The 15,423-nt window shown below is 43.3% G+C and overlaps 1 protein-coding gene across 4 annotated transcripts in view; it reads right to left on the bottom strand.

Annotated features, from left to right (window-relative positions):
- The window catches only part of EIF2AK4 (eukaryotic translation initiation factor 2 alpha kinase 4), an 87,083-nt gene that overhangs the window by 25,426 nt on the left and 46,234 nt on the right, over positions 1-15,423 (bottom strand). For all 4 annotated transcript variants that reach the window (XM_075927079.2, XM_075927078.2, XM_006128641.5 and 1 more), the window contains 8 exons: positions 15,231-15,353; positions 8,153-8,257; positions 7,611-7,668; positions 6,437-6,516; positions 5,099-5,200; positions 4,446-4,496; positions 2,939-3,175; positions 371-446 (listed from right to left, as the gene is read on the bottom strand). In XM_075927079.2, coding sequence (XP_075783194.2) covers positions 371-446; positions 2,939-3,175; positions 4,446-4,496; positions 5,099-5,200; positions 6,437-6,516; positions 7,611-7,668; positions 8,153-8,257; positions 15,231-15,353 — 832 coding nt within the window. The remainder of the gene's footprint in view (positions 1-370; positions 447-2,938; positions 3,176-4,445; positions 4,497-5,098; positions 5,201-6,436; positions 6,517-7,610; positions 7,669-8,152; positions 8,258-15,230; positions 15,354-15,423) is intronic.

Here is a 15,423-nt window from a genome sequence, read left to right as displayed (position 1 = left end):
AACAACCCACCAACTGAAACAAATACTCACCAGCAGACACGTCAATCCAACCTTCGGTAATCTGACATTCCGCTTTATCTGACCCTGCAGCTCCCGGGGACAAAGTGGCGCTGGCAGGAGCGGCATCAGCGACTCCAGGGTGTAGGCCGGGAGAATGGCCCCACTTGCTGCCTGGTCGCTCTCCTGGAGCCGCTGATGCCACCCCTGCCGTCGCCACTTCGTCCCCGGGAGCTGCAGAGTCAGATAAAGCATGGGCAGGGAGAATGGCCCCACTCGCTGCCCCGTCGCTCTCCTGGAGCCGCTGATGCCTACATTCAAAGACCATTTCTCAAATCCATTCAGTACCAGAAAGCAAAAAACAATAACCTACCATGTCTTCTAAAGATCCGGCTGACAGTCTCACATACATGCTGCTGTATCTTGGCTGCTCGAACTGAAAAACAACCCTGAAAACCACCACCACAAAATAAGGAGCTCTAAAGTATATTCAAATACAGCACACATCAACATATTGATACATTTAGAACAGTGATTTTGAAGAGTTTTAGAATGATCAGAATAGGGATGTAATAGTGTAGTCAATTAACTGAGCAAAAGCTTATATGTTAATGCTATAGAGTACATGCATTCTCCCCTCCCCTCCTCCTCCCTGGCCAGTGAATTTTTTAGCAGGCTGGCCAGCAGCCCGGCTCATTCCAGGCTCACGCTAGCTCCGGGACCTACTGTCACTGTGGCTTTGCATTTAAAGCGTATTAGGAGTCAGCTGGACAGGCAGCCCAGCTCAGTTCCAGCTTGAGCTGAACCTAGGAGCTCAGCCCCTCCCTGGACAGGGGCTGCTGTCACCCCACACTGCTGCCTCTGTGTCAAAGGCAACAGTGCGGGATGACAGGCTGCTGGTCCATGAGGCGAGCTTGTTTTTAAACTGGCTACCCTCGCAGATCACCTCCCACCTGGCACCCCATGCTGCTGCCTCTGATATAGAGGCAGGAGAGCGGAGTGGCAAGGGGCTCCTCAGTAGGGTAGCCAGATGGTTTCAACAAAAATACCAGACACACTTGACATTACATCACCATCTACATTACATCTTATTTAGAAAATACCGGACATTTATATTTTCTCAATTTGTTTCTCGAACAGAAAACTCAAATACTGGATTGTCCACAGTTCAAAACCAGACACCTGGCAACCCTACTCCTCAGGAGCAGGGCCAGAGCGCACGGGCTGCCAGCCCTGCCCCTGGGAACTATAGAATATTTGAGTAACTGATTAGAATGCATAAGGTTAGTCGACTATTCAATTAACCAATATTTAAAATCCCTAAATCAGAAGTAAATCTTGATAGTAGCTATTGAAGGGGACTGTAAGACTGGTTAGAAACAGCTACAAAAATGTGTTATTGACACTTAGATGTGAATATCATGATTTATAATAGTCAAGAGCAACCCTACGCACACAGTTTTTTGACCATTTATTGCCTTACCCAAATTTAGTTTAATTCTTCCCTGAGTATGTAAAATTCAAATGGAGAACAAGATATGAATGAGATTGGAGACATCAGGAAAATTATATTAAATTATCAGTTTATAAGGCAGTGGTTCTCAAAGCGTGGTCTACAACTGTCTTGCAGGTGGGCCATGGGTTTAAGGCTCACTCCCCTGTGGAGGGGAGCCCATGCTTGTGCTCCAGCCCTGCACTCCTTCCCACATAGTTAAAGTGTCAGCACCAACTTCCAGCTGTGTGAGTAGGGGAAAGCTGGGCTGGATCTGGCTCACGGGGTGAAGAAGCAGCTCTATGCACTGCCACTCTTGCTCCTCCTTTCCCTGGCTGAAGGAACGGCAGTGCAGGAAACCGCTCACCCTGGAGGCTTTCCCCGCTGCTCCCATTGACCAGAATCGCAGCTAATTCAAACAGTGGGGGGAGATGCCTAGGATTGGTAGGGTGCACGGAGCCAGGTAAGCACCCCCGATCCTCTTCATGCCCAGACCCAACACCCCCATTGCCCTCACACCCCCTCTCCCATAGACACTCCCCCCACCCTGCTCCTGCACCCACCCTCCTACCTAGATCTCATACTCCCAACCTGCACCCCACCCTCAACCGGCTCCTGCACCCAACCTTCCTGCCAGACTGCCATCCCACTTCTACATTCAGCCTACTATCCAGACCTTGAACTCCCCCATCCCTATCTCATTCCTTGGCAGCCCCCTCCCACACTGAACCCCTCACTTTTGGCCCCATCCCAGAGCCCAAGGGTTCCACAAAATCTACTAGCCCTGTGGAAAGCCCCTGAACCTCCTCACTTCTCTCCCACCCCTGTGAGGCTGGAGCACAAGGAGAGCGAGGTGTCTCATTTGCGGGCCACAGTGAGGATTTGGGGTTTAGGGGAGGGGGGGTGTTTGGTTTTTTGCCTCTAACTTTTGTATAGCCCCCAACAAATTTTTCTGTAGGCCAATGGTCTCTGATCACAAAAAAAGGTTCCCCACCCACAACATAAATAAAAGACAAAGTTGAAACCTTTTTTTATGGATAGAAATAAATATTTTATTTAAAATGAAGTTTGGTAAACCAATATGATAACTTTAAAGAGCTTAATCAGTTTAATGATTTTGATTAATATTTCCTTTCTTAATGGTTATTTATGCCCCCTAATGATATAGCTGCATATTTCTGTTTTTATACTCCAGTAGCCTACTACGAATAAATTAGTATTATGGTATTTAGAGATAAGCAAAGGCATTTTGTCATCATGAGTGGGTGGCTGGTGGTCTGTGTAAAAGGGATGCATTGAGAAGGGTGGACAGTAGGCCAAAACGTTTGAAAATCACTGTTATAAGGGGACATTAAGCACTGAGGTAAAACATTATGATGCACAGTTTTGAGCTGAGTTACATCTGTATTTCCTTGGTTGGAGTTACTATACAATCAATTTAAAACTAACCTTCAGCATATCGCTGTCGTAGGTGTAATCCATCGCTGGAGAGATGCGTTGTGAAAATATGTGACCCATCATAGTCCGGTAAGCTTTCCCATCAACATTTGCTAAGGTATGATGAAGCACTTCATGAAGTTCTGATTCTTCCATTTGGGGTGGTGGGAGATGTTCACTTTTTAACAGCTCCACAGCAGTTGGTCGTGTTGCAGGATCATGGCTCAACAACCAAGTAATAACCAATTTCTACCAATTAAAACAAAATATATTTACGAATTTAACTCCTATTAAAAACATCTTCTGGTATGAATATTTAAGTAAGCAGTGTCAGTTATATTACTATGTCAGTGAGAGATTCATGTATCGAAAAATTTAGATACTATTTGAATCTTGAGAGAAAAAAATTCTTTCCTCATTTATTTCTGAAAATCTTTAATTAGGATATCTACAGAGAAAGAATGCTAATATGTCTAAAAACACATCCCTGCCCAGAACAAGACTCTTGGGATGTTGTATAACATCATAACAGACTCAAAAGGATATAAAAACACAATACAAGGTAAAATAAGATATTAAATACTATATTTGACAGAAGAAATGCTGATAAAAAGCATTTAATAAGGATTTATAAAAATACATATGTAATACATACATAAAAGCAGGAATCTTTCTGGCAGATGAAGATTCCATTTGTTGGCTATTTGGCCAAAAATTAAATAAAGGTGGCGTCCTTCGTCTCTGTTTGCCAGAAGCTGGGAATGGGCAACAGGGAATGGATCACTTGATGATCTGTTTTGTTCATTCCCCCTGGGGCATCTGGCATTGGCTACTGTCAAAAGGCAAGATACTGGGCTAGATGGACCTTTGGTCTGACTGAGTATGGCCATTCTTATGATACTCTAACAAAGAGCCAGATCACTGTTCAGCAGAGCAAAAAAGCCAGAAAACTGAAATTATTGGCTATGCAGTAGGATGTGAATGAGTAACTGGTTAACCGTTAGCCAGTAAGCATCATCCTTACCAGATGATGCTTACCGGGTAATGGTTAACCAGTACCCAGGAGAAGCCTGCCATGGATGAAGGGCTTCTCAAACCCTGCCAGGTCCTCGCACGAGAGTGTAAGCCAGTGGCCCAAGCTGCTCCAGTGGCCTGGAGCCAGTTTCGTGCAGGGCTGGCAACGTGCTCCACATGGGGCTGGGAGGTGGGGTTGGGAGCGGATAGCCAGTCCCACAGGCCCAGGATCTCACTTAACCAGCTAAACGTTTAACCGGTTAACTGATTAATCAGGATTTTACATCCCTACTACCTAAGGATTCTCCTAGTATAAAGAAAATCTCCAGATAGTATTTCAGTGTCAGTTGTATTAATTGCTTCAGCCTTTTGAGCTTTCTTTTTTACTTTGTTCTAGTGTCATGTAATGACTTGGCAGAGATTACTAATTTAAAATGAAGCGAAAAATTAATCGTTACCTTTTTTTAAATGGAGAACACCTAATAATTAAAATGTCTATAATTACCTGCTTTTCATGTTTCACATGATCAAAGTCTTTTGGAAATTCAATAGTACGCTAAGAAAGATAAATATATTTGAATTAGAATAAGGATGCAAACTTGAGCAAGCTAATCTTACTATAACATGCATATATCAGAAACAGCGTAGATATTTTTATTACTCAAAGCAAATAAATTTAGTTATCTGTTATAGTTAAGATTGCCAAGACAGTGTTCTATAATTATTCATAAGCATTTATATGGTGCTTTGTAACACACAGAGTAAGAGTTTACAAGATACAACCATGGCCCTATAGCCTCTATGGGTGAACCAGGAAGGACTAAACCTGTGACCTCTTAATCTAAAAGCTTGTGATTCTTGTGCTTCCGTTAACCTAGAGGAAACAACTTACGCAAACCAAATACGTGGTTCTGTCACTAGAAGAGGACAAATACCACAATAAGTTAATGTGATGTACACAGAAAAACCCAATTTTCTTCATGTGACAAGTAACGTAATTTCCCCCCTTTAGCTTACTATAAAAATACCTTCAAACATTTGGTTGCTATATATAGCATATTGTTAATATACTGCATACTTTTTTTCTTTTCTGTTACTCAGTTAAATATCTGATGGAATCCCTCTCCTCAACCCACCTCCCCCAATACTTATACATACTAGTCTTAGTTGGCTGAGAACAAAGATCCTTTCTGAAGCAGTACTCATGGGGTGGTAGGACATCTCAAAGAATATTATTCCCAGACTGAAAAGGTCAACTTTCTAGGGGAAAAAAATCAAGTAGTAAACCAAACTGCAATAGATGTATTTGTGATCCATAATGATAGTAAGTTATTATCAGACAAAAATAAACATTTTCCATCCTATTCTATGTACTTAGATGGCCCCCATGGCTACAGTAGATAGTGCCTCACAATTTTAAATGTACTTTATCTTCATTACACTCTAATGAGGTAAGAATTACATTTTACTTTGAAAACATTCTTATTTAGAAAATATTCTGCTTATACACTGCACCAAATATATTTCTTCTCTCGAACCACATCTCTATGAAAAGATGATCTTTGTTTATCTAAGTATTTATCTCCTCTGTACTTCCTAGAAGGAGCTGTGCCTTGTCCTCCTTTTCAGGAGTGCTATTCTGTGCTCTGAGAAAGAACCAAAAAAGCAAGTCCTTTCTGGATTTCACTGTGAATACACTTACACTATTACAGTCTGTTTTTGCTCAACCCTATTAGCAAATATATTTTCACTTTCTAAAGCTTGCAGTTTGCCTATTCTTTAGTTATATATCATATATGCTCACGTTTTAGTTCCACTAAGTGAGTGATTAAAGTAGGCAAAAGACATTTTGGACATGTACATTTTTTCCTATGTATATATGCAAGTCTAAAATGGAATTAAGGGAAAGATATATTTCATGTGAAACTTGTTTTGCTAACAAAACATTTTCTAACTAGCATGACAAACTATAGACTGGGGTCAGTCATCTACGGTTTTCATTGATTCAACAAAAGTTGCAGCAACTCTCAGAATGGAGTGCTATAAAAGTTAGAATACTTCAGCAAGTATTTTGGAACTGCTATGAAGGGATGATTTTTCACCATAGTGTATTATTAAAAAAAAAACCAACCTCAAAATGATCTTTTTCTGAATATTAAATAAATACATCTTTCCAAATTCTCATAGATTTTCTTTAATGAAAATATATTAGTTGATAAAAAATGGGACAACTGTGGGCAAACAGCCTATTTTTACAAAACCAAACAAATGTTTCCAAGAGTTGTTCATTCAAAAAATCTCAATGAAAATGAATATTGTACACATTTTTAAACTTACTGCACGTGGCACTTTAAGCCTTTACATTTCAATCACTGGACAGTCTATGGATGGTCTGACCTTATTTACAACAGGTAATCACACAGTATGCAACTCACAACAGAAAACTCAACTGCTATTTTCTCAAAATGCTTTTGAATTAAGTCCTATTAATATTACCTGATTATAAGTAGATTTAGTATTTCCCTGGACCTCAGGGCTCACATATAGTGCTGTGCCAACCATTCCTGTCAAATTGCCTGTATGGATATAAATGAGTTACTAGTTTCATAGAAGCTGCAAGTGGAATACAGCATCAAATAGTTAAGAAAACTTAAGCTTTTTAAAAATCTTCTTTTAAAATGGGAATTCAGTCTTAATGAAAGTTTAGGAATGAAATATCTTTCCTATTTATAGACAAAAAAGGCACAACTTGGACATGTCTCCTTCATCTTGCATGCCAAATCACCTTGTCTTTATAGGATTCCATTATGACACTGATACAGCATGTTAATATTAAGACTAGAGACAAGTAAATTAAATTCCCATTTTAATCACTCTCAATATCTTTGCAAGGTAGATCAAATGAGAATGTATTACAATTCCCCTCCCTACCCACTCCCTGTGGAGGTTTGTACCACTGAAGTCTTACAAAAGCCCTGCATGGATAAGGGAGAAGTATAGGCAGAGTGTCCATATATGAATTTCTGCAATCCACGTAGATCAGAGACTGGATCTGCTCTGACCTATAGGACTAGGCGCACAGAGAGAGACAGAGTGAGAGAGAGAGAGAGAGAGAGAGAGAGAGATGCAGCCTGCAACCCATTTGCAGTGCGGTTTGGGTTTACACAGGGCTCAACACATGGAAACACGCTCCACAACAGTAGGGCATCTCCCAGGCAGGATAGATTATAGCACCCAGGAAGAAGGTGCCAGGAGTGCCAGAACATTGTGTGAAGTGCTTTGTATTAATACCTGTCAGTCTGAAATAAGCTATCTGCATATACTTGCATGCATATGCAACCACACTTAAGTTGCAGCCCTTGGTATGTGCTGTATTGTTGTGACCCCTGGGGCTTCCAAAGCTGAATAGCCCAGATGTAGGTCAAGTGGGAATGACCTCCGTGTAAAGACAGTATGGAAGGACAGCAACTGCTATTCCAGCTCATAACATGAAGAGATCCCTGCACAAAGCCATATGATTTGGAAAACATGCAGATGGAAACCAGTGGAATCTGGCAATCCTGTCTGTGGGAAATGGTAAATAAAATGCCTCACAGGCCACACATATAACCCTAATGAGCTGCAGGTTGCCCACCACTGAGGTAGAGTAAACAATATTTTTTGCACTTACCTGAAGGGTCAGGCTTTGCCAGCTGGCTGTCTGAATGATCTCCTGGTTTAGTGTCTGCCTGAATCAGAAAAGTAAACAGACACCCATGTTCATGAATGCAATGAATATAGTGACTTACTTGTAAATACATCTTCAGAATAAAGCATTTTCACTATTTATTAGCCAGTATTCCCAAATACATATACAAGTCTGTAACTTTTGGCACCTAAATTTGATCTTCAGACATTAAAGTCAAAATTTTCAACTATCACACTGTTAGACAACACTAACCAATTAATGAGCATGAAATCCATTTAATCTTTGGCATATCGATGTGTAAACACAACAAAATTCTTTACATACTTTATAATACTACACTACAATATGCACTAGAGAAATGATAAATAAATTATGGACTGAAATGAAAATTTGCTGAACAACATTAGGTTTTATTTAAAAAAAAATCTTTATATATTATTCCCATACCAAACTAAAATGATTTCATTCTCTTTCTATAATGGCTTAGATGATGTGCAGCAAAGTTAATTTTACTTAATACTTACTGCATATGCTGGATGGTCTGTAGCTAAACCAAAATCACCAATTTTCACATGATCATCAAAATCTAAAAAAATGTTCACAGGCTTCAAATCTCTATGAATCATTCCCTGTTAATGCAGTTAAAAAAAGTTTGAATCAGAGGGGTTAAAAATTCTTTTTACAGGCTATAAAACAGTATAAAAAAGAAACCCCCCCGCACACACACTTTTGGTTCTATATACAATGCAGGTTGGATGGGAAAGTTACTCACCTGGTGTAGTAAGTGTAGGTCTTCGAGATGGTTGTCCCCATGGGTGCTCCACTTTAGATGTGCAGTGCCACTGCACCCATGGTCGGAAGATTCTTAGTAGCAGTGCCCCTCTGGTTGGCTGTGCACACAGAACTCTGGCATGTGACAGCTGGAACTATCACCCCACGTGCACAGCCAACTGCCGCCTCAGTTCCTTCTCTGACCTGGAGATAACAGAGGGTGTTGGAGCACCCACGTGGACAACCATCTCAAAGAACTCTAGTTACTGCACAAAGTGAGTAACCTCCCCTTCTTCAAGGCGTGTCCCCATGGGTGCTACAGCATTGTCCATACTTGGTGGTGGGCGCTTCGGTTGTGCTAGCTCAGTAGCTGCGAGAACAGTTCGCCCAAAGTGCGTGTCTGTATCAGCAAACTCCTAAATTGTGTAATGTTGCATGAATATGAGTGCTGAGGCCCATGCTGCGGCCTTGCATATGTTCTCAGTTGGTATCCTGTTAAAGGCAGTTGTAGCTGCCATTGCTCTCGTAGAGTAAGCCCGTATGTTGGCAGGTGGTTCCTTGTGGAATATGTCATAAGCTAGTCGTATGCATCCCTGTATCCATGTTGATAGTCCTTATTTGGATATGGATAACTTTCTTGATCTTACCATAGGCGACACAAAGGGTACGTCTACACTACATGCCTCTGTCGGCAGAGGCATGTAGATTTGTTTATTCAGCAAAGGTAAATGAAGCCGCGATTTAAATGATCGTGGCTTCATTTACATTTACATGGTTGCCGCGCTGAGCTGACAAACAGCTGATCAGCTGTTTGTCAGCTCAGCGCGGCAGCCATGTAAATGTAAATGAAGCCGCGATCATTTAAATCGCGGCTTCATTTACCTTTGCCTACAACCCTAATCTACATGCCTCTGCTGACAGAGGCATGTAGTGTAGACACAGCCAAAGAGTTGTGTTGTAGATAAAAGGTTATCACCCTGCAGACGTCTAGTGTGTGTAGTGCTCTTTCCCTGTCTTCTTTGTGTGGCTTCGGGAAGAAAATAGGTAAGTGGATCAGATCGTTGCAATAAAATGAGGTAAGTACTTTAGGTAGGAGTTTAGGGTGTGTACATAAGTGCACTCATGACACAACCACCCTATCTCCCCTACCCTTCTTGTGGTGGTAATTGCTACCAGAAATGCCACCTTCATAGATAAGTGTACAAGGGAGCAAGTAGCCAGTAGCTCAAAGGGTTTGCCCCTAAGAGCCCTTAGAACTAAATTAAGGTCCCATGTCGGGATTGGGTCCCATCTTGGTGGAAGCATATTCTCCAGGCCTCGCAGAAATGTTTTGATAGATGGTTGAGTGAAGGCCGAGTAACCCTGTATCGGTGGGTGCAATGCTGTTATGACAGAAAGATGTACTCTGAGTGAGCTCAATGATAGTCCTGTCTTATGAACGTGTAGTACGTAGGCCAAAATGTCTGAGACCCACCGATTCTGTTGTGATGAGTGTGTGTTCTAAACACCATAGTGTAAAGCAATGCCATTTCTGACTGCATGTCTTTCTAATTGCAGGTCTGCAGAGGTTGATGAGGATTTGTTGTACCTTGTCTGGGCAATTGGCCTCCGACCGCATCAATCAATCACCAACCATTCATGAAGGTGAAGTATGTTTGCTTTTGGGTGGTGTGTCTGTCTGTCCTGTTGCTTCAACAGAGAGCGAAGTAGTGAAAGAGCGCAGGGTGGTCAAGAGCTCATCCGCAGTAGGTAGGGGTACCAAGCCTATCTGGATCACTTCGGGGCTATCAATATGACTTTCGCTTTATCCTGTCTGATTTTTAGGATCATGCTTTCTATCATTCGGAGCAGTGAAAGAGTGTACAGTAGCGGTCCTTCCCACCTTATGCAGAATGTGTCTCCCAATGACCGTGAGCCTATGTCTGTGTATGAGCAATAATATGGTCACTTCTTGTTTTTGTAGGTGGCAAATAGGTCTATCATAGGAGCTCCCCATTTCCAAAATAGATAGCAAAGGATTGTGGAGTTGATCTCCCACTCATGGTTGAAAGAAGTCTCTGTTGAGAGTGTCCGCCAGGATGTTGTCCTTGCCTGGGAGGTTGGTGGCTATCAGTGTTATGTTTCTCGGTATGCACCATTCCCAGAGCTTTATTGCTTCCATACATAACCAGCAAGATTGTGCTCCCCCTCATCGACTGATGTAGTACAACATCGTGGTGTTGTCCATTACTATTTGTACCATTTCGTTCTGAATTACAGGCTGTAAATAGGCACAAGCCTTGTGGACTGCCCAGAGTTCAAGGTGGCTTATGTGTTCATTTGCCTCGTACATGTGTCGGCCTTGTACCACTCATTTTCCCAGGTGAGCTCCCCATCCTATCAGGGAGACATCTGTGGTTATTGTTCATGTTGCGGGTGGCCGCTGAAAGGGAATCCTGCTACACACATTGCGGTGTAGTCTCCACCATGTAAGTGTGGCCCTTCTTTTGTCTGGCATGGAGAGTTGCCTGTTCAGGTAATGTGTGCGTGTTCTTTATACTGTTCCGAGCAATGCCTGTACTGGTTTCATATGTAGTCGGGCATGTGGTACCACCAATGTTGCTGCTGCCCTGTGACCCAGTAGCTGTAGACACTGCCTTACAGTTACAGTTGGGCTGGTCTGTATTAGGGTCACAAGGTCCTTGATCACTGAGAACCTGTGTTCCAGTAACAATGCCAGGGCCCTATTGCAATCCAGGTGCACTCCTATGAACTTTAGAGTCTGTGTTGGGGTAAGAACATACTTTCACAGTTTATCTGTAAACCAAGGGATTGGAACAGCTCTGTGGTGGTCTCTAGTGCCTTTTGTGTGTCTTGTGCTGTGGGACTCTTAGAAGGCAATTGTCCAGGTACGGCAATGTAGTTATGCCCCTCCTTCCTGAGGTGCGCTGCCAGAACCTTTGAAAAAAATTCTTGGGGCTGTTGATAGCCCGAAGGGCAGCACTTTGTATTGGAAATGTCAACCTTTTATGGTCAATCTCAAAAAATGTCTGTGGAACAGATGTACGGCTATATAAAAATACACATCGCGGAGATCGAGGGTGGACAACCAGTTTCCTTTCTCTAAGGCAGGAATGATGGTGGCTAGGGTTACTATGTTGAATTGCTGGTAACATATTAAGTGGTTGAGTTTTCGAAGATCTAGAGTCGGCCTCCAACCCCCTGACTTTCTGGTGGTAAGGAAGTAGTGGGAGTAGAAGCCCCTCCCTTTGGGTAAATGCAGTGAGTCTCTGGCAAATTTTGTAGACATTTCAATTGCTGACTTAGAGATCTGGTTTGACCCTCAACCAGACCTTCAAAACAGCTGTCGAGATGCCAATGGCTGTCTGCGCCTACTCTGCCTTGGGTGGCGTCTGTTATTATGTCTTGGCTGTTGGTTAAATGTAGTTGGTTTGTATCTCTGTATATGAATCCCTGATATCTTCCCTCAGAAATCCAGATATCTGGATTCACAAAGGCATGCCTCATTACAATTGCTGAGGCTAGGAACCTTGAGGCTGTATCCACCAAATCTAGGACAGCCTGGAGAGCTGTCTTGGAAATCTATGCCCCTTAATTGATGTTTGCCTTAAAGTTTTCTTTCTTTTTTTTTCCCTCAGGAAGACACTCAATAAAGACTGAAAGTTGGTCAAATATGTTGTTGCATGTATTTTGCAAGGAGGGCAATGTAATTTGCAATTCTTAGCGGAACACTGGGTGATGAGTATGCGTTTTTGCCCATAAGATCAAGCTGTTTCCTGTCCTTGTCGTACGGGATGGCCTGCTGCTTGCCATTCTGATTGATTGCCTCCACCACTAACGAGTTTAGCCTGGAGTATGAAAATAAGAAATCAGCACTTTTGAGACCACATGATCCTTGCAGTCCAATCCTTTGCAATTTGGTGAAATTGTTACTGGTGTCTGCCATAAGGTTTTGGAAGGATCCATGAATGTTCCAATCGTGGGGATTGGCAACCTGGTATGTGACTGAGTGTGCAGAATATTTGTCAGCTTGTGCTGACTCTGGCATATCTGACAGTGATCTCTTAGTGTGTCTACTACCCACTTAAAAGGTTCCTGAAGGGTTTTTAAATCATCCTCTGCATTGGGTTGTGGAGGCATGGTTGTGCCCTTGGGTGGCAAGAATGGAGGGTGCATAGTTGGTGTCAAGTCACTATTCATTCTGCCTCTGAGGGTACATCTACACTAGCCCCCTAGTTCAAACTAGGGAGGCTAATGAGGGTGACCAAAATTGCTGATGAAGCGCAGGATTTAAATATCCTACACTTGATTAGCATATTCCCGGCCGGTTGCCATTTTGGAAACTGACTAGCCCGAAGTAACTGCCCGCATCTACATGCGGCGGAGAAGCGGGATTCCGAGATAAACCCCTTAATTCGAATTAACTGTTACTCATCGTGTAATGAGAAGTAACAGTTAATTTGAACTAAGGGGCTTATCTTGGAATCCCGCTTCTCTGCCGCGTATATACACGGGCAGTTACTTTGGGCTAGTCAGTTTCCAAAATGGTGACCGGCAGGGACTATACTAATCAAGCGCAGGATATTTAAATCCCGCGCTTCATTAGCAATTTCGATTGCCCTCATTAGCCTCCCTAGTTCGAACTAGGGGGCTAGTGTAGACGTGCCCTGAGATGTCCACGTCCTCCTCATCTTCTGAGAAGGCAGAACAGTCAGATGATTGAGCAGGCAGAACCTGAAGCTTAGCGCCTATGGTAGCTGTGATAGCTGAGGTTGTTGAATTGTGCATGTCACCCACGGGTCCCTGCAAAGCAAGTTGGGGTGGTACAGGCAGTGGAAGCCATTGTTGTGGTCATCACTCAAAGGTAGGCGCTGAAGCTGGTGTTGAAGAGGGACTAACTCCTGATGTATTTGGGGTGCCATCTGTCTCACATAGTGGCACCCTGGTACCAAAATCACCATCAATTCCCCTATAGAGGTAAACTGGGGCAGCTGAATTGAGGAAGCAGGATAGGCACCAGGGTATTTTCATTGTCGGCACCGGCATTGAAGCTCGAGCTGGTGCTTCTTGTACACATTCGTGCTCTTAGCCGGTGCTGGCTCTTTAAGCGCTTTTAAAGCGCTCTGTGCCGGCTCTGATAGCGCTCCTGCTGGTGCCGCTGACAGCACTCCTGCCGGTGCCAGCATGGAGCTCCTGCCTCAGCTCCCTGTTCAGCTTTGGGGAGGACAGTTGTACCATCTGTTTGGGGTCCCAGCTTTTGTGTTTGCCAGCCTCATTCTCTTCCTGTTTCTCCGACACCTTAACTGCACAAGGCGCAGAGACAGACTTGTTATTGCCTAGCGTTTCCTCAGTGGGGAGTCAGCCCAATGAGAATTGGGACCTCTTTCCAGGCATTTGAGCACTGTCTTGGTCTCTGGAGTTTAAGAGTGTGGTAGCCCCTTTGGCATGGGCCTTCCCAGAGGACATGAGCCTGGGGGACGAGATCTTAATTTGTTCAGTGATGACTCTTGAATCTTGTCAATTTCATGTAAGTTTCCTTATCACTGGGAGCCTGCTGTGAAACATGTACAGGAGAGTTTCCCCTGCTACCAGTCTTTCTTCTCTCAGTTTTTCCTCTTTTTTGTTTGGTGTGTATTTTGTAACTGCAGAGAAGGAGATACTAAGTAACTAACACTAGAAATACAGAGTAACCTAAAGAAACAATGTAGCTAAGCTAATAGGTATGAGGGGAAAGAGAGCAAATGCTCTATGTGACCTAAGCCAGCGGTGGTCAGAGAAGGAACTGAGGAGGCAGTTGGCTGGGCACGTGGGGTGACAGTTCCAACTGTCACATGCCAGCGTTCCGTGTGCACAGCCAACCAGAGGGGCACTGCTACTAAGAATCTGCCGACCATGGGTGCAGCGGGGCTGGCACACCTAAGGTGGAGCACCCAAGGGGACACTCCTTGAAGAAGATCCGGCACCCTTGCGACCTGACTGGTTCCAGATGAGGGATTTTGCCAGACCAGGGGAGGTCATTTTTAGCACTTCGGCTGCTAGCCCTACTTCCTGTCCTGCCACCCCACTGGGCTTCCCAGCTCCCTCTGCAACCTAGCTGACCTGCCACCCTTTCTTTCCTGTCCTGCAGCCCAGCTGAGCCACACGCCAACTCCCGCCGCCCCCACCCCTGCAGTCCAGCTGATCTGTGCGCTCAGCTCACACCCACCCCACTCCCTCAAGCCCACTTGGGCCGCACACTACCCCCTCCCTTGCACTGCACCAGGACACACTGATTCTGGAAAATTCATAGTCCTTCTGTACAATCTGTAACAACTCATTTCATTAACTCATCAATGATTGATAATGGGGAAATATTTAAAGGCTGTAGCCCAAGGGTGCGGAACCCAAGGCCCAGGAGTCAGATGCAGCCGTCAGAATGTGGGGAGTGTCTTTCTCCTTCTCAGTCGGGGGCCACATCAGTCAGGGGTTTTTGTTGCTGTTGCAGGGATTTTTTTTTTTTTTTTTGCTTCTCACTTGTGTGCAGCCCCCAACTGACTTGCATGTGGGTCAGTGGCCCCAGGCCCAAAAAAGGTTCCCCACCCCACTTGTAGCTCAACAGCTAAAAATAATATTAAGTGACAATATATACCTAAGAAAGTATTTTAAAATGAACAAAACTGTGGTAACAATAACAGAAGTCTAGAGCAATTTAAAAACAACAATGCAGGTTTATAATACACTATTCCAGAACCTTATATAAATGGAAACTAACATAATGGATTTGAAACAGGAAAAATCATTGTATAGACTTGATATTTACTAACTAGTGTCGATGTTGTAACATTTACTAACCTTTTCATGGATATAAGCTAAGCCATCCAAAATTTCTCGGAAAAGTCTCCAAAGACGACTAGTATCTTCATATAGTCCCTGGTCAATAGTGTCCCGTAATGTGCTCTTCTCACAATATTCCATCTTCAGACACAAATGAAAGAGAAAAAAGTTTATTTCAGTTAAGAACAAAATTCTCGGAAAGTTTCATCAG

Source organism: Pelodiscus sinensis, chromosome 5 (assembly GCF_052426305.1).
Source record: "Pelodiscus sinensis isolate ZL-2025 chromosome 5, ASM5242630v1, whole genome shotgun sequence".
NCBI lineage: Eukaryota > Metazoa > Chordata > Testudines > Trionychidae > Pelodiscus > Pelodiscus sinensis.
This window is presented reverse-complemented; position numbering and strand designations above follow the sequence as displayed.